This window comes from Eumetopias jubatus, unplaced genomic scaffold (assembly GCF_037043125.1).
Source record: "Eumetopias jubatus isolate StellerSeaLion01/CBP00866 unplaced genomic scaffold, mEumJub1_p1.0 scaffold_11, whole genome shotgun sequence".
Taxonomy (NCBI): Eukaryota; Metazoa; Chordata; class Mammalia; order Carnivora; family Otariidae; genus Eumetopias; species Eumetopias jubatus.
This window is the reverse complement of record NW_028274817.1, coordinates 28,101,436-28,114,515: the sequence shown is the minus strand read 5'-3', so window position 1 is coordinate 28,114,515 and position 13,080 is coordinate 28,101,436. Positions and strand designations below refer to the sequence as shown.

Sequence of the window (13,080 nt, the reverse complement as noted above, 5' to 3'; positions counted from 1 at the left end):
GAGTAAGAGGAAAGACATGATGGCAGTTAGGAGGGACAGACGAGTCGCAAGTGGCCATGCACCGATGGAACCTGGAGGAGGGCAGGTTAGGTTTTTATTCTGTATAGCAGCGGAAGGTTAGTCTCAGTTTTTAAAGCTGGAAATAAGTAACACACATTTAGTTTATTCTAAGGGAGATGGCAAAATTGTGGGGGCTAGGCAGGGGAAAAAAACTTTTAAGGGAAGTCATTTAAGAGGGAAAGTAGTTAGAAGGCTATCGCTCTGGCTGAGGCAAAAGGGGAGGGGGTTGCCTAAATGAAGATGGTGAGAGGCAGTCGAAAGAGAGCAGAGACCAAACTGAAAACACAGCTCAGGTACGATCAACAGGGCTTTGTAACCAAAGAAGGAAGGAAGATGGAGCCATCAAGGACTTTAGAGTAAATCCTTATTTTTGTGCTACTATCCCAAAGTATAAAATGAGCTTTTGGAACCTCTTCCTGGATAACATTTCAAGACTATTCCATCTTAAGAAATCTTCAGAATGTGAAAAGAGTAAGTTACAGTCAGTCTGTACGGAGTTTTTATTACCATGCCTATGGTGAAACCTCAAAAGACTATGATCACAATTATCCACCCAAATGGCTTAGTTTCTTTCGGAGAAGCAGCAAGGAAGGAAGGGATACAAGGTCCTTAATAGGGGCTGCCTTCGGGGCCTCTCCATCATGTAGCAAGGCAGCCAATTAATGCTGTCTTGGCACCCCCTAATGGCCAGAGGGAAAAAAAAAATTTAAACCAAAGAACCAGAACATTTTTCCACAAAACGGTTTCTCACTGTTAACATAAGTGAATTGGTATTTGAACTGTCTTATAGAGAAAGACCTCAGAAACAATCTATAGACATACTGGAGCTCTACTATGAAATGATAATTTTTTAAACTGTATTATTTATGAATGTGTACAGATTAGTCAAATATAAACACACCGATAAGAAGGCTCCACCCCAAATTCCTAAGAGTGGCTGCCTCTTGGGAGGCAGAAAGGGAAGCTCTGGGGAGTGAGTACAGAGGAAACCTCAAATGTATCTGTAAGGTTTTATTTATTTTTTTTAAGATTTTATTTATTTATTTGACAGAGAGAGACACAGCGAGAGAGGAAACACAAGCAGGGGAAGTGGGAGGAGGAGAAGCAGGCTTCCCGCCGAGCAGGGAGCCTGACGCGGGGCTCTCATGACCTGAGCCGAAGGCAGACGCTTAACGACTGAGCCACCCAGGCGCCCCTATTTCTTTAAATAAATAAAAAGATGAGGCAAGGGCGCCTGGGTGGCTCAGTCGGTTAAGCGACTGCCTTTGGCTCAGGTCATGATCCCGGAGTCCCGGGATCGAGTCCCACATCAGGCTCCCTGCTCGGCGGAGGAGTCTGCTTCTCCCTCTGACCCTCTTCCCTCTCATGCTCTGTCTCTCATTAAAATAAAAAAAGAAAAAAGAAAAAAAAAGATGAGGCAAATATGAAAAAAAATGGCACTTATAAATTCCAGGTAACAGATACATGTAGGTCTATTTTATTATTCTCTGGACTTTTCTGTATTTTAATCATGAAAAAAAACTTTTAAAAGAAAATAGCAGCTTTCAAAGTTACTTCGATTATCAGATGGCTAAAAATAAAACACTAAATTATTTCAAAAACAACAGTCCATTTAAGGAAGCCATTTTAAATTCCAAATAGTTTCACGTATCTTCTTACATAGACGCTAGTAATAAAAAAAAAAACTGCATCCGCCCCTCGTTTAAAATAAAAAGGAGAGTGAGATGTTAATGTTAGAGTCCATAGTTTTTCCATTCAAATCTGTCAGATTTGTCCTTTTACCCGCCACCCCCTTGGTCTAGGCACGCGCTGCATCATCCCTTGGTTACTCTAATAGCCTCTTAAAGCTGCCAGATCTCTGCCTGCAGTCTCTTCACTTCCAAATTAATCCTGCAGAACATTCTTTATGAACTACTGTCTCTGCTTTTGTTATGTCATTCTCCTGCTTAAAAACCTAAAATGGTTCCCCAGTGTCTACCCCATCAAGCTAAATGCCTTTCCTTGGCTTCCAAGGCCCCCTATCATTTAGACCCGCTGCACCCAGCCCCCTTGATTTTCCTTCTGCTACACACACGGCCTCTATTTTCATCAGGCAGCTCTCCAGCTACCGCTGCACATACTATGCTTCCCCCTGCTGGAAATCCTCTGCTCAATCTCTCCGCCTGACTCAAGCTCCATTAGCCACTCCACCATTCAGCTCAGGTCCCTCCCTACACCAAGATTTCTCACTCCTCCAACGCCCGCTGACCTCTCCTTTCTCTCTGCTCCCAAGCAGACCACCGGTGAGGACACACTCAGACCAGCACTCACAGACGGGCTCAGGAAGTATATGCTATCCGCAACGTTTACTCTGCACCCTGAGAGAGACGGTCGACAGGCTTCCCCACCAAACAAAACCCCGGAACAACAACAACAAATCACACTGATCTCCAGCGCTTTCTACTTTTGCCATCTAACTTGGAAAAACAATTTTGCTTTGTCTCCCCAACTTGTTTTAGAACTCCTTGAAGGTGAGGGGCAAATCGTAGACTAGTTCTAGATGACAATGCAGGGCACAAAGCTAAATATATCAAGTAAACCAGTAACAGTCTTGCTTTAGCCATCCTCTCAAACGAAGAGATTAGGAAAGAGAAAATTAGGATTGATTTCCAAGTCTCTGCCCGTGTTACCGCCCAGGTTTTGCATGAACGAATTCATCTCTGGGTCCCGAAAATAGGATCTTTTGATATCCATACCTCCAAATTAGTCATTCATCCCCAGGGCTTGCAACTGAAGCCTATCTGCCTGTGTTTCTGGGGTCGGAACGAAATACTATCTGTGAAAAATGCTAAGCTACTTACAGACACCATGTTAACCCAAACCTCAATAGAAGGGCAAGAAAGGAGAGTTATAGCCCTGACAAAATTGAAATCTTCACTATCCATGCCTTCAAAATATTTAGTACATAAAAAAAAAAAAAAAATCTAGTATGCATTTCGGTTCTAAGAGGGACAAGAACGCCTTATTGCCAGCCAATGGTTTTCCAAGTTCGTTTTGACCTGAAATTGTCTCAAAATAGCAACAAATGTTGACTTCAGTCATTTTGCCTTTAATCATTTACTTTCCAGTCCAAACCCTATCTAAATGGTAAAAAGATCTGAAGATGAAGCATTTCTGCCGAGCTCAGGTTACTGAACTTGTGCAGATTTAAAATAGCTATCAGTAAAGGATTTTCTCATTCATTCAGCATTTGCTGACTACCCACTAATTGAATGAAATAAAAAATAATAGTGAAGTGCATGAACTCTGTAAGCTTAACAGACTTGAGTTCAAACACCAGCTCACCCACTGACGAGCTGTGTGACCTCCAAGGAAGTCATTTATTGCATCAAGCCTCATTCCCTTTACCTATAAAGCTAGGATAGTATCTACTTCCCTATTATGGACTGAGATGCAGCTAGTCACACACTCAGGGTACTCTGTGGTACAAAGTAAAGCACTCAAACAATGACTGCAAATACTACCACCGTGTCGAACACTGCTGTACGTGGGGGGTGAGGATACAAAGAATGAACTTTCTGTTCTAGTTAGGAAGACAGACATGCATGCAAATGATTTCTCACATTATTTACATTTATATCAATATAAAGCAAGAGAAGGGTGCCTGGGTGGTGCAGTCGGTTAAGTGTCCCACTACTGGTTTCAGCTCACGTTGTGATCTCAGGGTCATGAGATCGAGCCCCCGCGTGGGAGCAGGGAGTCTGCTTGGGTTTCTCTCTCTCTCCCTCTGCCCCTCCCCCTGTGCGCACGCTGTCTCTCTCTTTCAAATTAATAGATAAAATCTTTAAAAAAAAAGAGCAAGAGAACATAACACAAATCTAATTTGTAAGCTTACCTTTATCTTTAGCATCAGGAAATGTCGTGTTATCGCTAATGTTGTAGGAAAACGAGATGCCATCAATTGAGTAAGTAGACGCCTCCTTCGTAAAATTCACAGTCCAGGAAAAACCAGATCCAAACTGCACCGCTATTTTGGGATTGTTCTGGCCATCCCCACAAATGCTTCCATTATATGTTGCAGTGCTAAAGTTTGAAATGGTTACAGTTTTCTAAAAGAAAAAGAAGTTCGGGGGTAAGGAGCAAACAGGGAGTAATGAGCACCAAGCATTTGCAGAGGATGTGCCAATTCAGTCTCTGTCACACCCCCCTCCCCCATAGCCAGGTTGCCCTTGGCCTGGCCCGTTGTGTAAACCAGTCTCAGATTCTTTACCTACACACCAGTCCTCTGGACAAATTCATGTATGTCGAAAAGGAAAAGGAAAATTGGCCTGAACTTCTATTCTTGATTAAAAAAAAAAATCAGGTTATAAGGAGGCAGGACCTTAACTAAAAGAAAACAAGAAGGCAAAAGGGTTGGGAGGATACCACCCCAAGGATATTTTAACAGCAAACTATTAAAAATGGGAAAGCTTTGATGTGCACATGTTAAAGCATTACAGATGTAGTCAGACCTAAACGCCACAGTCTTCGGATCATTTGCCCTTAATCAACTGCAAGAAGAACTCCAAAGAACCCATGAAATAAGATATTCCTTCCAACACTAAACAAAATACCTTCAAGTATGTATGTTTTTGGAAACCCACAGAATTTAAGTGTTAAGTCAGTTAACATATGAAATCTTATTTACATAAATGTATACAAAGGATAAAGGGTAGAACTGAGTTCCTACTTGTAAAACTCAAGGAAAAAGAAAAGCACTTACATAAGTTTTGCTTGTGGTCTCATAGCGTATTGTGAAATTCATCTGCCATTTTGCATAAAGGCAAGTGGCTTTTTCTGAGTCTGTCACATTAAGTTCCAAGGCATAAGATGAGACCGCTCCTAGATTAGAAAGAGTAAGACTGTAAAATTGTACCACAAAAACATATCTGAAACAAAAAGCTCTATCCACCACTGAAATTCAACCAGCTCTAAAATGAAACAAAATACTTTGAAAATATATGGTATCTTGGCGATGGTTTTTCTTTGTATTTTTAGTGGAGTCCTATTGATAAAATTAGCATCACCCCTTCTAGAAGGAATGGTTACTTGACCTAGGGTGCTTAGGTAAGGGCACAGACCGGTGACATTTGCCTTTTGCCTCCTAATAGCCATACCCACATTCATCTGTGCCTTGCTAGTTTTGCCTGTCAGGACTTTTGTTAAGGTAAATGAGCTTACAGGAAGCTTGGGGGGGGGGATGTTAAACTGTCTCTCTCATTTGCAACAAGGATGGAACTAGAGGGTATTATGAGAAGTAATGTAAGTCAGAGAAAGACAAATACCATATGATCTCACTCATGTGTGGAATTTAAGAAACAAAACAGATGAACATAGGGGAAGGGAGGAAAAAATAAAATAAGATGAAATCAGAGAGGGAGACAAACCATAAGAGACTCTTCACTGTAGGAAACAAACTGAGGGTGGCTGGAGGGGAGGGGGGTGGGGGGATGGGGTGACTGGGTGATGGGCGTGAAGGAGGGCACGTGATGGAATGAGCACTGGGTGTGAAACGCAACTGATGAATCACTAAATTCTACCCCTGAAACTAATAATACACTGTATGTTAATTAACTGATTTTAAATAAAAAAACAAAAACAACAAAAAACCCTGTCTCCCTCAAACCAGCTGGTGGAACTTTCTCTGTCAAAATAATGATAGATCGGATGTTCTATGGTCTTGCTTTCAATCCTGTCACAAGCTATGTGACCCATGACACATGGATGTCTTGGCAAACTATTTTATTCTGATATGAAGGTGTGGGATAGCTCTTTGTAAGCATGTGTACCATGTGACCAAAAGAACAGTTTCAAAGGCTGTTAGGGTCTAAAAGCAAAAGGTTAATTTTTTATAAATGTAACATTCATCACTTTGGTTTATTTTAAAAATCCAATCGATTAGGAAGGCTGATGAAATCTTCTGACATGGACTCAAAGTCACTTCCTATGTTCTGAACCTGCTACCTCTTTAGGCAGAGAAACCTTACAGGGACAGAAAAGCCTTGGGACTTTTGAGCTAACTTGGCTCTGATCTACACAGGGACATCACCTATTAAACTGAGGAGCCCAAGGACTCAAAATACTATGTGCCAGCAAACACACCAGCAGTATAAATGACTGACAACCATTTAAGATGGTTGTCTTTTCTTCACCGTCTCACACATTACCCAAGGGGTGAGCTGTTTCCTGTTAAGACAGATGCGTATCCTTTAATGATACTTGAGCAACCCAGCGTCATCTACAAGTAGGGACATGCTATTGACTGTACAGCACAAAGTCCTAAGAGGAATACCAAGGAGGCGTGCCTCAGCAATAGCTTTCAAGTTGTACACGGACGCCGACCGTCGTGATGCTCCAGAGACCAAGCTGCCTCACAGGCCTGAATATTCTGCTGAAGCTTGTGGTTACTGAGTACTTAATGTATTGGTTAAGGCTTGAAAAGACCTCGTGAGGCCTAAGTAGATTTCATAGCCGTTCTTTTCTAAGTACAATATGGAATGGAGGAGCTTGTCATCCCTGACCCAAGGCTACCCTGTAGTGGTGCTGGGGACTCTGTCTTCTAATGTTTCCAATCGACTGGAGGCCTGCTTTTTATATTTAAAGTCCCTAGCTTTAACATAACCTCCTTGTATTCAAAGGCTTCAAAACAGCTGGAAATAACCAAGAAAAGCTTCACATGAATTAATCATTTACTTTCCAAAGATACTCAAGTAACAAAAAAAAATGGCAAAAGATGGTAACAGCCCCGACGTGCCCACGTGGGAGACCTCAAACGTCATGCAGCAGAAGGCACAAGTTGTGGTTCAAATTTACCACTACGGTAAATTCAAGATAGTCTAGCTGCGGACCTGAAAATGAGAACTGAGAAATGCCCTGAGGGCTCCAGCCCTTTCTGTTCTGGTGCCTTCACCACCTTTCTCCCAGTGAGAGCTGTTCTTTTCACAGAGCTTCCCCGCTTCCTTCCTCTCTACCTCTCCCAACTGCACCGGAAACCACTTTCACTCAATCGCTATCAACCTCACATTCAACAATTCCAAAACGAAAATTCACTCTAAACTGGTCCCCTTCTCGGCCTCTCTAGCTCTCAAGGAGAGGTGGGACCCAGTACAGTCACTCAGGCTCACAAGTTTGGGAATTAGCTTCTACTTCATTCCCTTTGTGAAGTCCTACTGGGTTTTTTCCCCCCGTCAAATCCTCTCTTAAATCCAATCTTGGCCTTTTATTTCTATTCCCAATCCACTGTCCCACCCCTAAATTACTACAGATGCCTCCTAGCTGTCCCTCAGAAATGCTCCCTGTTTAATGGTCCTTAAATACCTCTTCCTCTCTGGACCTAGCTCCAAAACTCCCTTATTAAATTTAAGTTCCTCCACCTGACTTTCAAAGTAATCCTTAATCTCATCCCACCCTCTTCCTTCAACTTCTCTCAAACCATTTTCCCAGAACACACCCTTTAATCCGGTTAAACTTGTTCCACTGGACCCAAATGCCATGCTCTATACTCAATTTCTACCCCTAGGCTTCACTGTCCCTAACAATTGAAATTCACGGTTTTTCCACTGACCTCAGTGTTCACCTCAGGAAGGATCTCCCTCTCTGTCTGGCAGCTGCCCCCAAATCTGAAACACCCCCCCCCCCCCGCCGCCAACTCTGCCTCTTCCTAATAATTTCTGGCCTATCTCCACCCACTGTAAAAGCTGAAAACGTCAGACATCTGCTGTCCGGACCTCCCTGGCAGCAGGGATGGGCACCTGTGCTTGGCTCCGCCGGACAGAGGCATCCACCCCAGATTTCAGATAGGAGGGCAACGGAATGGAGCCGTGAACGGAAGCTGCTGCAGGCAGGGTCAAGGTCCCAGGCAACAAGCCCTGCCAAGCTGGTGGCAGGGGCCCGGAGCAGGCAGACTGAAGTGTCACGCTTGGCGCTGTTAGTGCGGCTCAGGGGCGTGATTTCGGAAACACAACCAGGCTTCGAGATACACAGCCAGGAGCTCTGGTAATTCTGAGTTACTGGATACACATTTTTTCATAAAGTAAAATTGTATTGATGTGCAACACACATACAGAAGAGTGCACACTATAACACACGAAAGGGAAAAGCGCACGTAACGTGAAGCAGACAGTTCAAAGAATTTCCACAAGCTGAGTCCACTTGCGTCAAGAAACAGTACATTCCAAGTTCCCCTGAAGCCCCCGCTATTCCCCGTTCCAGATACCTTTTTCCCCTCCCAAGGGCAACCCCTATCCTGACTTCTAACTGTATAGATTAATTTTGCCTGATTTTCAACTTGATACCAATGGAATCACTCACTATGTTCTTTTGTGTCTGGCTTCTTGCACCGCAGGTTATGTTTGTGAGGTTCACCCAGGATGGTGTGTGTAACTGCAGTTTGTCCGAACTCACTCTGTATGTGTAGCTTTCTGTTATTACGTAAACACTCCACTACTGATCTATGGTAGATCGTAGATGGCATATGGACAGTTTCCAGTTTGGTCCTACTATGCATGGACACACTGGCGAACACACGTGGATGTGTACCTGTTGGGTATATACCTAGGAATGAAATGGTGGGATCGAAGCCTACGCATATGCCCTGATATCTTTTTAATAAATTCCTTTTCTGCTTAAAATCGATCAGATTTTACTTCTGGTGCTTACAATTAAGAACCTGGACTGGGGGGCACCTGGGTGGCTCAGCTGGTTAAGTGTCTGCCTTCGGCTCAGGTCATGATCCCGGGGTCCTGGGATGGAGCCCTGCACTGGGCACTCTGTTCAGCAGGGAGTCTGGTTCTCCCTCTGACCCTCCTCCCTCTCATGCTCTCTCTCAAATAAATAAAATATTAAAAAAAAAAAAAAAGAACCTGGGGGCACCTGGGTGGCTCAGCTGGTTGGGCATCTACCTTCGGCTTGGGTCATGATCCCAGGGTCCTGGGATCGGGTCCTGGGATCGAGCCCCGCGTCGGGCTCCCTGCTCAGTGGGGAGCCTGCTTCTCCCTCTCCCTCTGCCTGCCACTCTGCCTACTTATGCTCTGTCAAGTAAACAAATAAAATCTTAAAAAAAAAAAGAACCTGGACTGATAAGCTACCCATTTTTCAACAGCCAAGTATCTCTACCAAGGTCTCCTTAACTGTTAAAAGCCTCGAGGAGCTGTCACACGTGGCCCTTACCCCCACCTTTCTGTATATTGTATACTATCCTGAATTATTCAGTTATTTTATGCCTGTAAATCCTGACTCCTATGTTGTCACAAGCTCTGAAACAGCAGTTTTCAACTGTAACTTCACAACAAACTGATGTGTCATGGTAAATTATAGTATACAGCAGGTAATTTGTTAACTAATAAAAAAAGGACCTGAGTCTGTGAATGAATGATATATATGGATTCAAGATTCCCCTTTGATAATGTCTCTGCCACTCATTTGAATTCCAATATTCTCCCTTACCAACAGATGATCCAATCTATGCCGCAGCCCCTAGGAGGGTGCCTCTTATATGAACGTCATCCATCACGGGTGCCATGGTTGGGGAGACCATGTCTATTACTTTCCCTCCATCTCCTATCATTCCTAATAGTGTGGATACATATTAGTTTCTCAATAACTCCTGGCTGATCATATCAAGGTAAAAATACCCTGCAATAAGGACCTGAAATATAGTTTAATTACAAAAAGACCAGTTTTTTAGCTCTTCCCAATCATGAACCTAACCTATCTGACTTCTAGATACTCCCTCAACCCCCAAGTCAGTTTTCACCTCAATAAATTTTGACATGAATTTCAAGCTAGGAATAATGTATTTTCCATAAGGCAAGTTGACAGTTGAAACATTTACACTTTGCTAAAAAAGTCTCCGGCAAACCATTTCCATCCTTATTGCTGTATTTGATTTTAGCATAGCTAAACCATTTTTGTTTGAAAGTCTTTATGACATTAAAAACAAAAACCCGCAGCTGTGTCAACTATACTCAAATTTAAAAAAAATAATTAAGTTTAGTTAAATAATGTTTTTCAAGAGAAACCCCACACAGCTGAATATATCCTAGTGTGTGTAATTATAGAGCTGAGAGTTTATTCTCCAAAGAAAAAGGCATGCCTCAAAATCTACTTTTTCAAATTTAAATATCCTCTCAATCTTATTTCCAAAAAGTTCATTTACAGGTTCTTTTAGAACTCACAACTTAGTTCACCAAGCATGACATGCCGCAAAAAGTGGCTAGGTTTTTACAAGTCTATCTGACCTGAAGTGTAGTAGAAAAATATACATTTGCAGGGGCGCCTGGGTGGCTCAGTCGTTAGGTGTCTGCCTTCCACTCAGGTCATGATCCCAGGATCCTGGGATCGAGCCCCGCATCAGGCTCCTTGCTCCGCGGGAAGCCTGCTTCTCCCTCTCCCACTCCCCCTGCTTGTGTTCCCTCTCTCTCTGTCAAATAAATAAATAAAATCTTTAAATATATATGTACATTTGCAAACAAAAGGAGGGTGGGGTGGGAACATAATAGTAGTGGTAAAACAAAACCAATAAAAAACAATGATCTAAGAGGCAATATAATGAGGCGATTAAGAGCCCCATCCCTGGCACTGAAAAGCTAGAATTCAAATCAAGTCAGCCCAATTTACTAGCTGTGAGACTCTAGGCAAGTTATCCTCAACTAAGAATTGAAGTACTTCTCGAACAGGTTCTTCGAAAGCATGCAAGCCCTTCAGAGCTAAGAGAAATTTGCCAAGCAAATTGGATATTCCAGCTTACAAGTTTCCCTTCTAGTAAATCGAGCACCTAAAGGAATCCTTCCTAAATTTTAATTCTATGTTTACTTTCATCATGTTAAGTTATAAACTCCTGAACTCAAACTCGTCAGTTCAGAATGATGTTGGGCAAAGGGTCTTAAAAACAACAACAACAACAAAAACACGACATAGGCATACAGTACCTATTTATTCTTTCTTTGCTGTTCATAGGTTTAATAAATCAGATTAACTGTTCCTCACTTATTAAGTCCTCATTTATGCTTCCTAATATAGGTACAACCACCCATTCAGTTGCTGATACTCTCAATTTCTGGTAAATCTCTTTTAAAAAGAAAAGTAATAAAATGATTTTAAGCTACAAAATAATTTAAGATCAGGCAGTGGGTAAGGAAGTGAGCTTCAACACTATTCAACTAATGGAAAATGCTTATTGCTGAGTGAGTGGTGTTTGGCAGACCTCCAGAATTCTTTTGCAACGCACAGCAAGATAACAACAAGCACTTACAGGGTACACTTTTGGATCTGAGGCGATCTCTGATCACTTTAATAAGAAATTATGATCGGAATGCTTTTGTCACTACAGGAGGAAGAGCAGGCTTCCTGCACCAAGTGATCACTTAAGTCAGCTACACTGCTATGAAATCATTGTCAATCGCAAATTCCACTCAAGGATATGGAAGAAAGCTGCGCTCCTGGGAAATATTTGAATATCTATAATCCTATCAGATGTGATAACCAATGGCTAATGGACAAATAATAAGCCTGTCCTTTCAAGTATCTCTACTATAGCTAAAAATAATTTTAGCAGAACCTTGAAATCAAAGTTATCAGCTTAACGAATGTGGTTAAGGTTACAGAGAGATCTCCTGCTCTCTCTTTCAGATCACCTCCAAAGGGAGGGAGATTGGTTCTTTGTGAAAACCTTATTCTCCTTCCCACCGAGGCCTTCCTAGTTCTCCATGTTAACCCTGCCTACTATGGAGGTATATCTGAAGGGGTACGAGTGAGATACTAGCATTATGATATGGGATTGTACATCAGTAAAATGGTTTATAATTATCTGCACTGCTTAGCACTGATCTTGAAGTTCTCAATACAAAGACACAAAAAACACCTCTTGCGAAACATAATTTAAGGTTCACGGAAGAAAAAGGAGACCAAGTTGGTCTAATTTACAGTCATATCCCCAGTGCCCACCAATGAATACCCTCAACAAAAATCTCAGGGTTAACCATGTACCAGGTGCTGTGCTAAGTAGGCAATTAGAAATAACAGTGCATAAGATAGTCTTGGCTCTCAGAGACTAATGCCTTAGGGGAGATCTGACTGGCAATGGGATTTTTTTTTTTTAAGGATTTATTTATTTGACAGAGAGAGACACAGCCAGAGAGCGAACGCAAGCAGGGGGAGTGGGAGAGGGAGAAGCAGGCTTCCTGCCGAAGAGGGAGCCCGATGCGGGGCTCAATCCCAGGACCCTGGGATCATGACCTGAGCCGAAGGCAGTCATCCAACGACTGAGCCACCCAGGTGCCCCTGGCAATGGGATTTTTAAAAAGAGTGGAAAATAGGCTAGCCTAATAAGCTAAGAGTTTGGGAATGACAAGATTTACTCCTATTCCTCCAGATGGTCACCTGGCTGGCCTCCCTGCAACACTCAGGTCTCCACTCACCGGGTAATCGATAGATAACCATTTGTGGGAGGGGGCCTCCTACCAGTGAAGCACACTCAGGATATTTATATGAGGTTTCTCCCACCCAGAAAAGCACCAAGAAGTCAAACTAGTTGTAAAAAAATCTATGACAACAGAAGATTTCTGAAATCTATGACGTCACAAAGAAAAAACACTTACGCAACGATGCTAGGAAATGATTTTTAGCCACTACTCTCTTTATAATGCATCTATATAGCTTTTCTTCAGAAAACTCACAGAGCTTTTCTTCAGAAAGTTCTCTAGTCAGTTATAATTCATTCAAATAAAGAGCATAACTTAATCTCTGTGAAAAGGACCAATAATAATACATAACCCCTAAGAACTCTCCTCTATACTTGCTCTAAAGCAGCTATTTTTAAAAAGTTTCTGGGGAGCCAGAATAGTTATAAAGTTGCAAAGTGAAACTGGCACAGCTTGAGCCCTCGAGCTAATGAGACTATAAATTCAGGACAGATCCCCCTTCAGTGGTACCCCGGAAGAGCACAATTCACAGCAGCTCCTTTACAAATATTTACGGAGTTCTTAAAAACCTTATTCCTGGTAT

General features: G+C 42.3%; 1 protein-coding gene across 3 annotated transcripts in view; it reads right to left on the bottom strand.

Annotated features, from left to right (window-relative positions):
* LAMP2 (lysosome associated membrane protein 2) overlaps positions 1 to 13,080 on the bottom strand; it is a 39,127-nt gene that overhangs the window by 23,031 nt on the left and 3,016 nt on the right. For all 3 annotated transcript variants that reach the window (XM_088028662.1, XM_028087763.2, XM_088028661.1), the window contains exons 2-3: positions 4,802 to 4,920; positions 3,935 to 4,148 (exon numbers count right to left, since the gene is read on the bottom strand). In XM_088028662.1, coding sequence (XP_087884788.1) covers positions 3,935 to 4,148; positions 4,802 to 4,920 — 333 coding nt within the window. The remainder of the gene's footprint in view (positions 1 to 3,934; positions 4,149 to 4,801; positions 4,921 to 13,080) is intronic.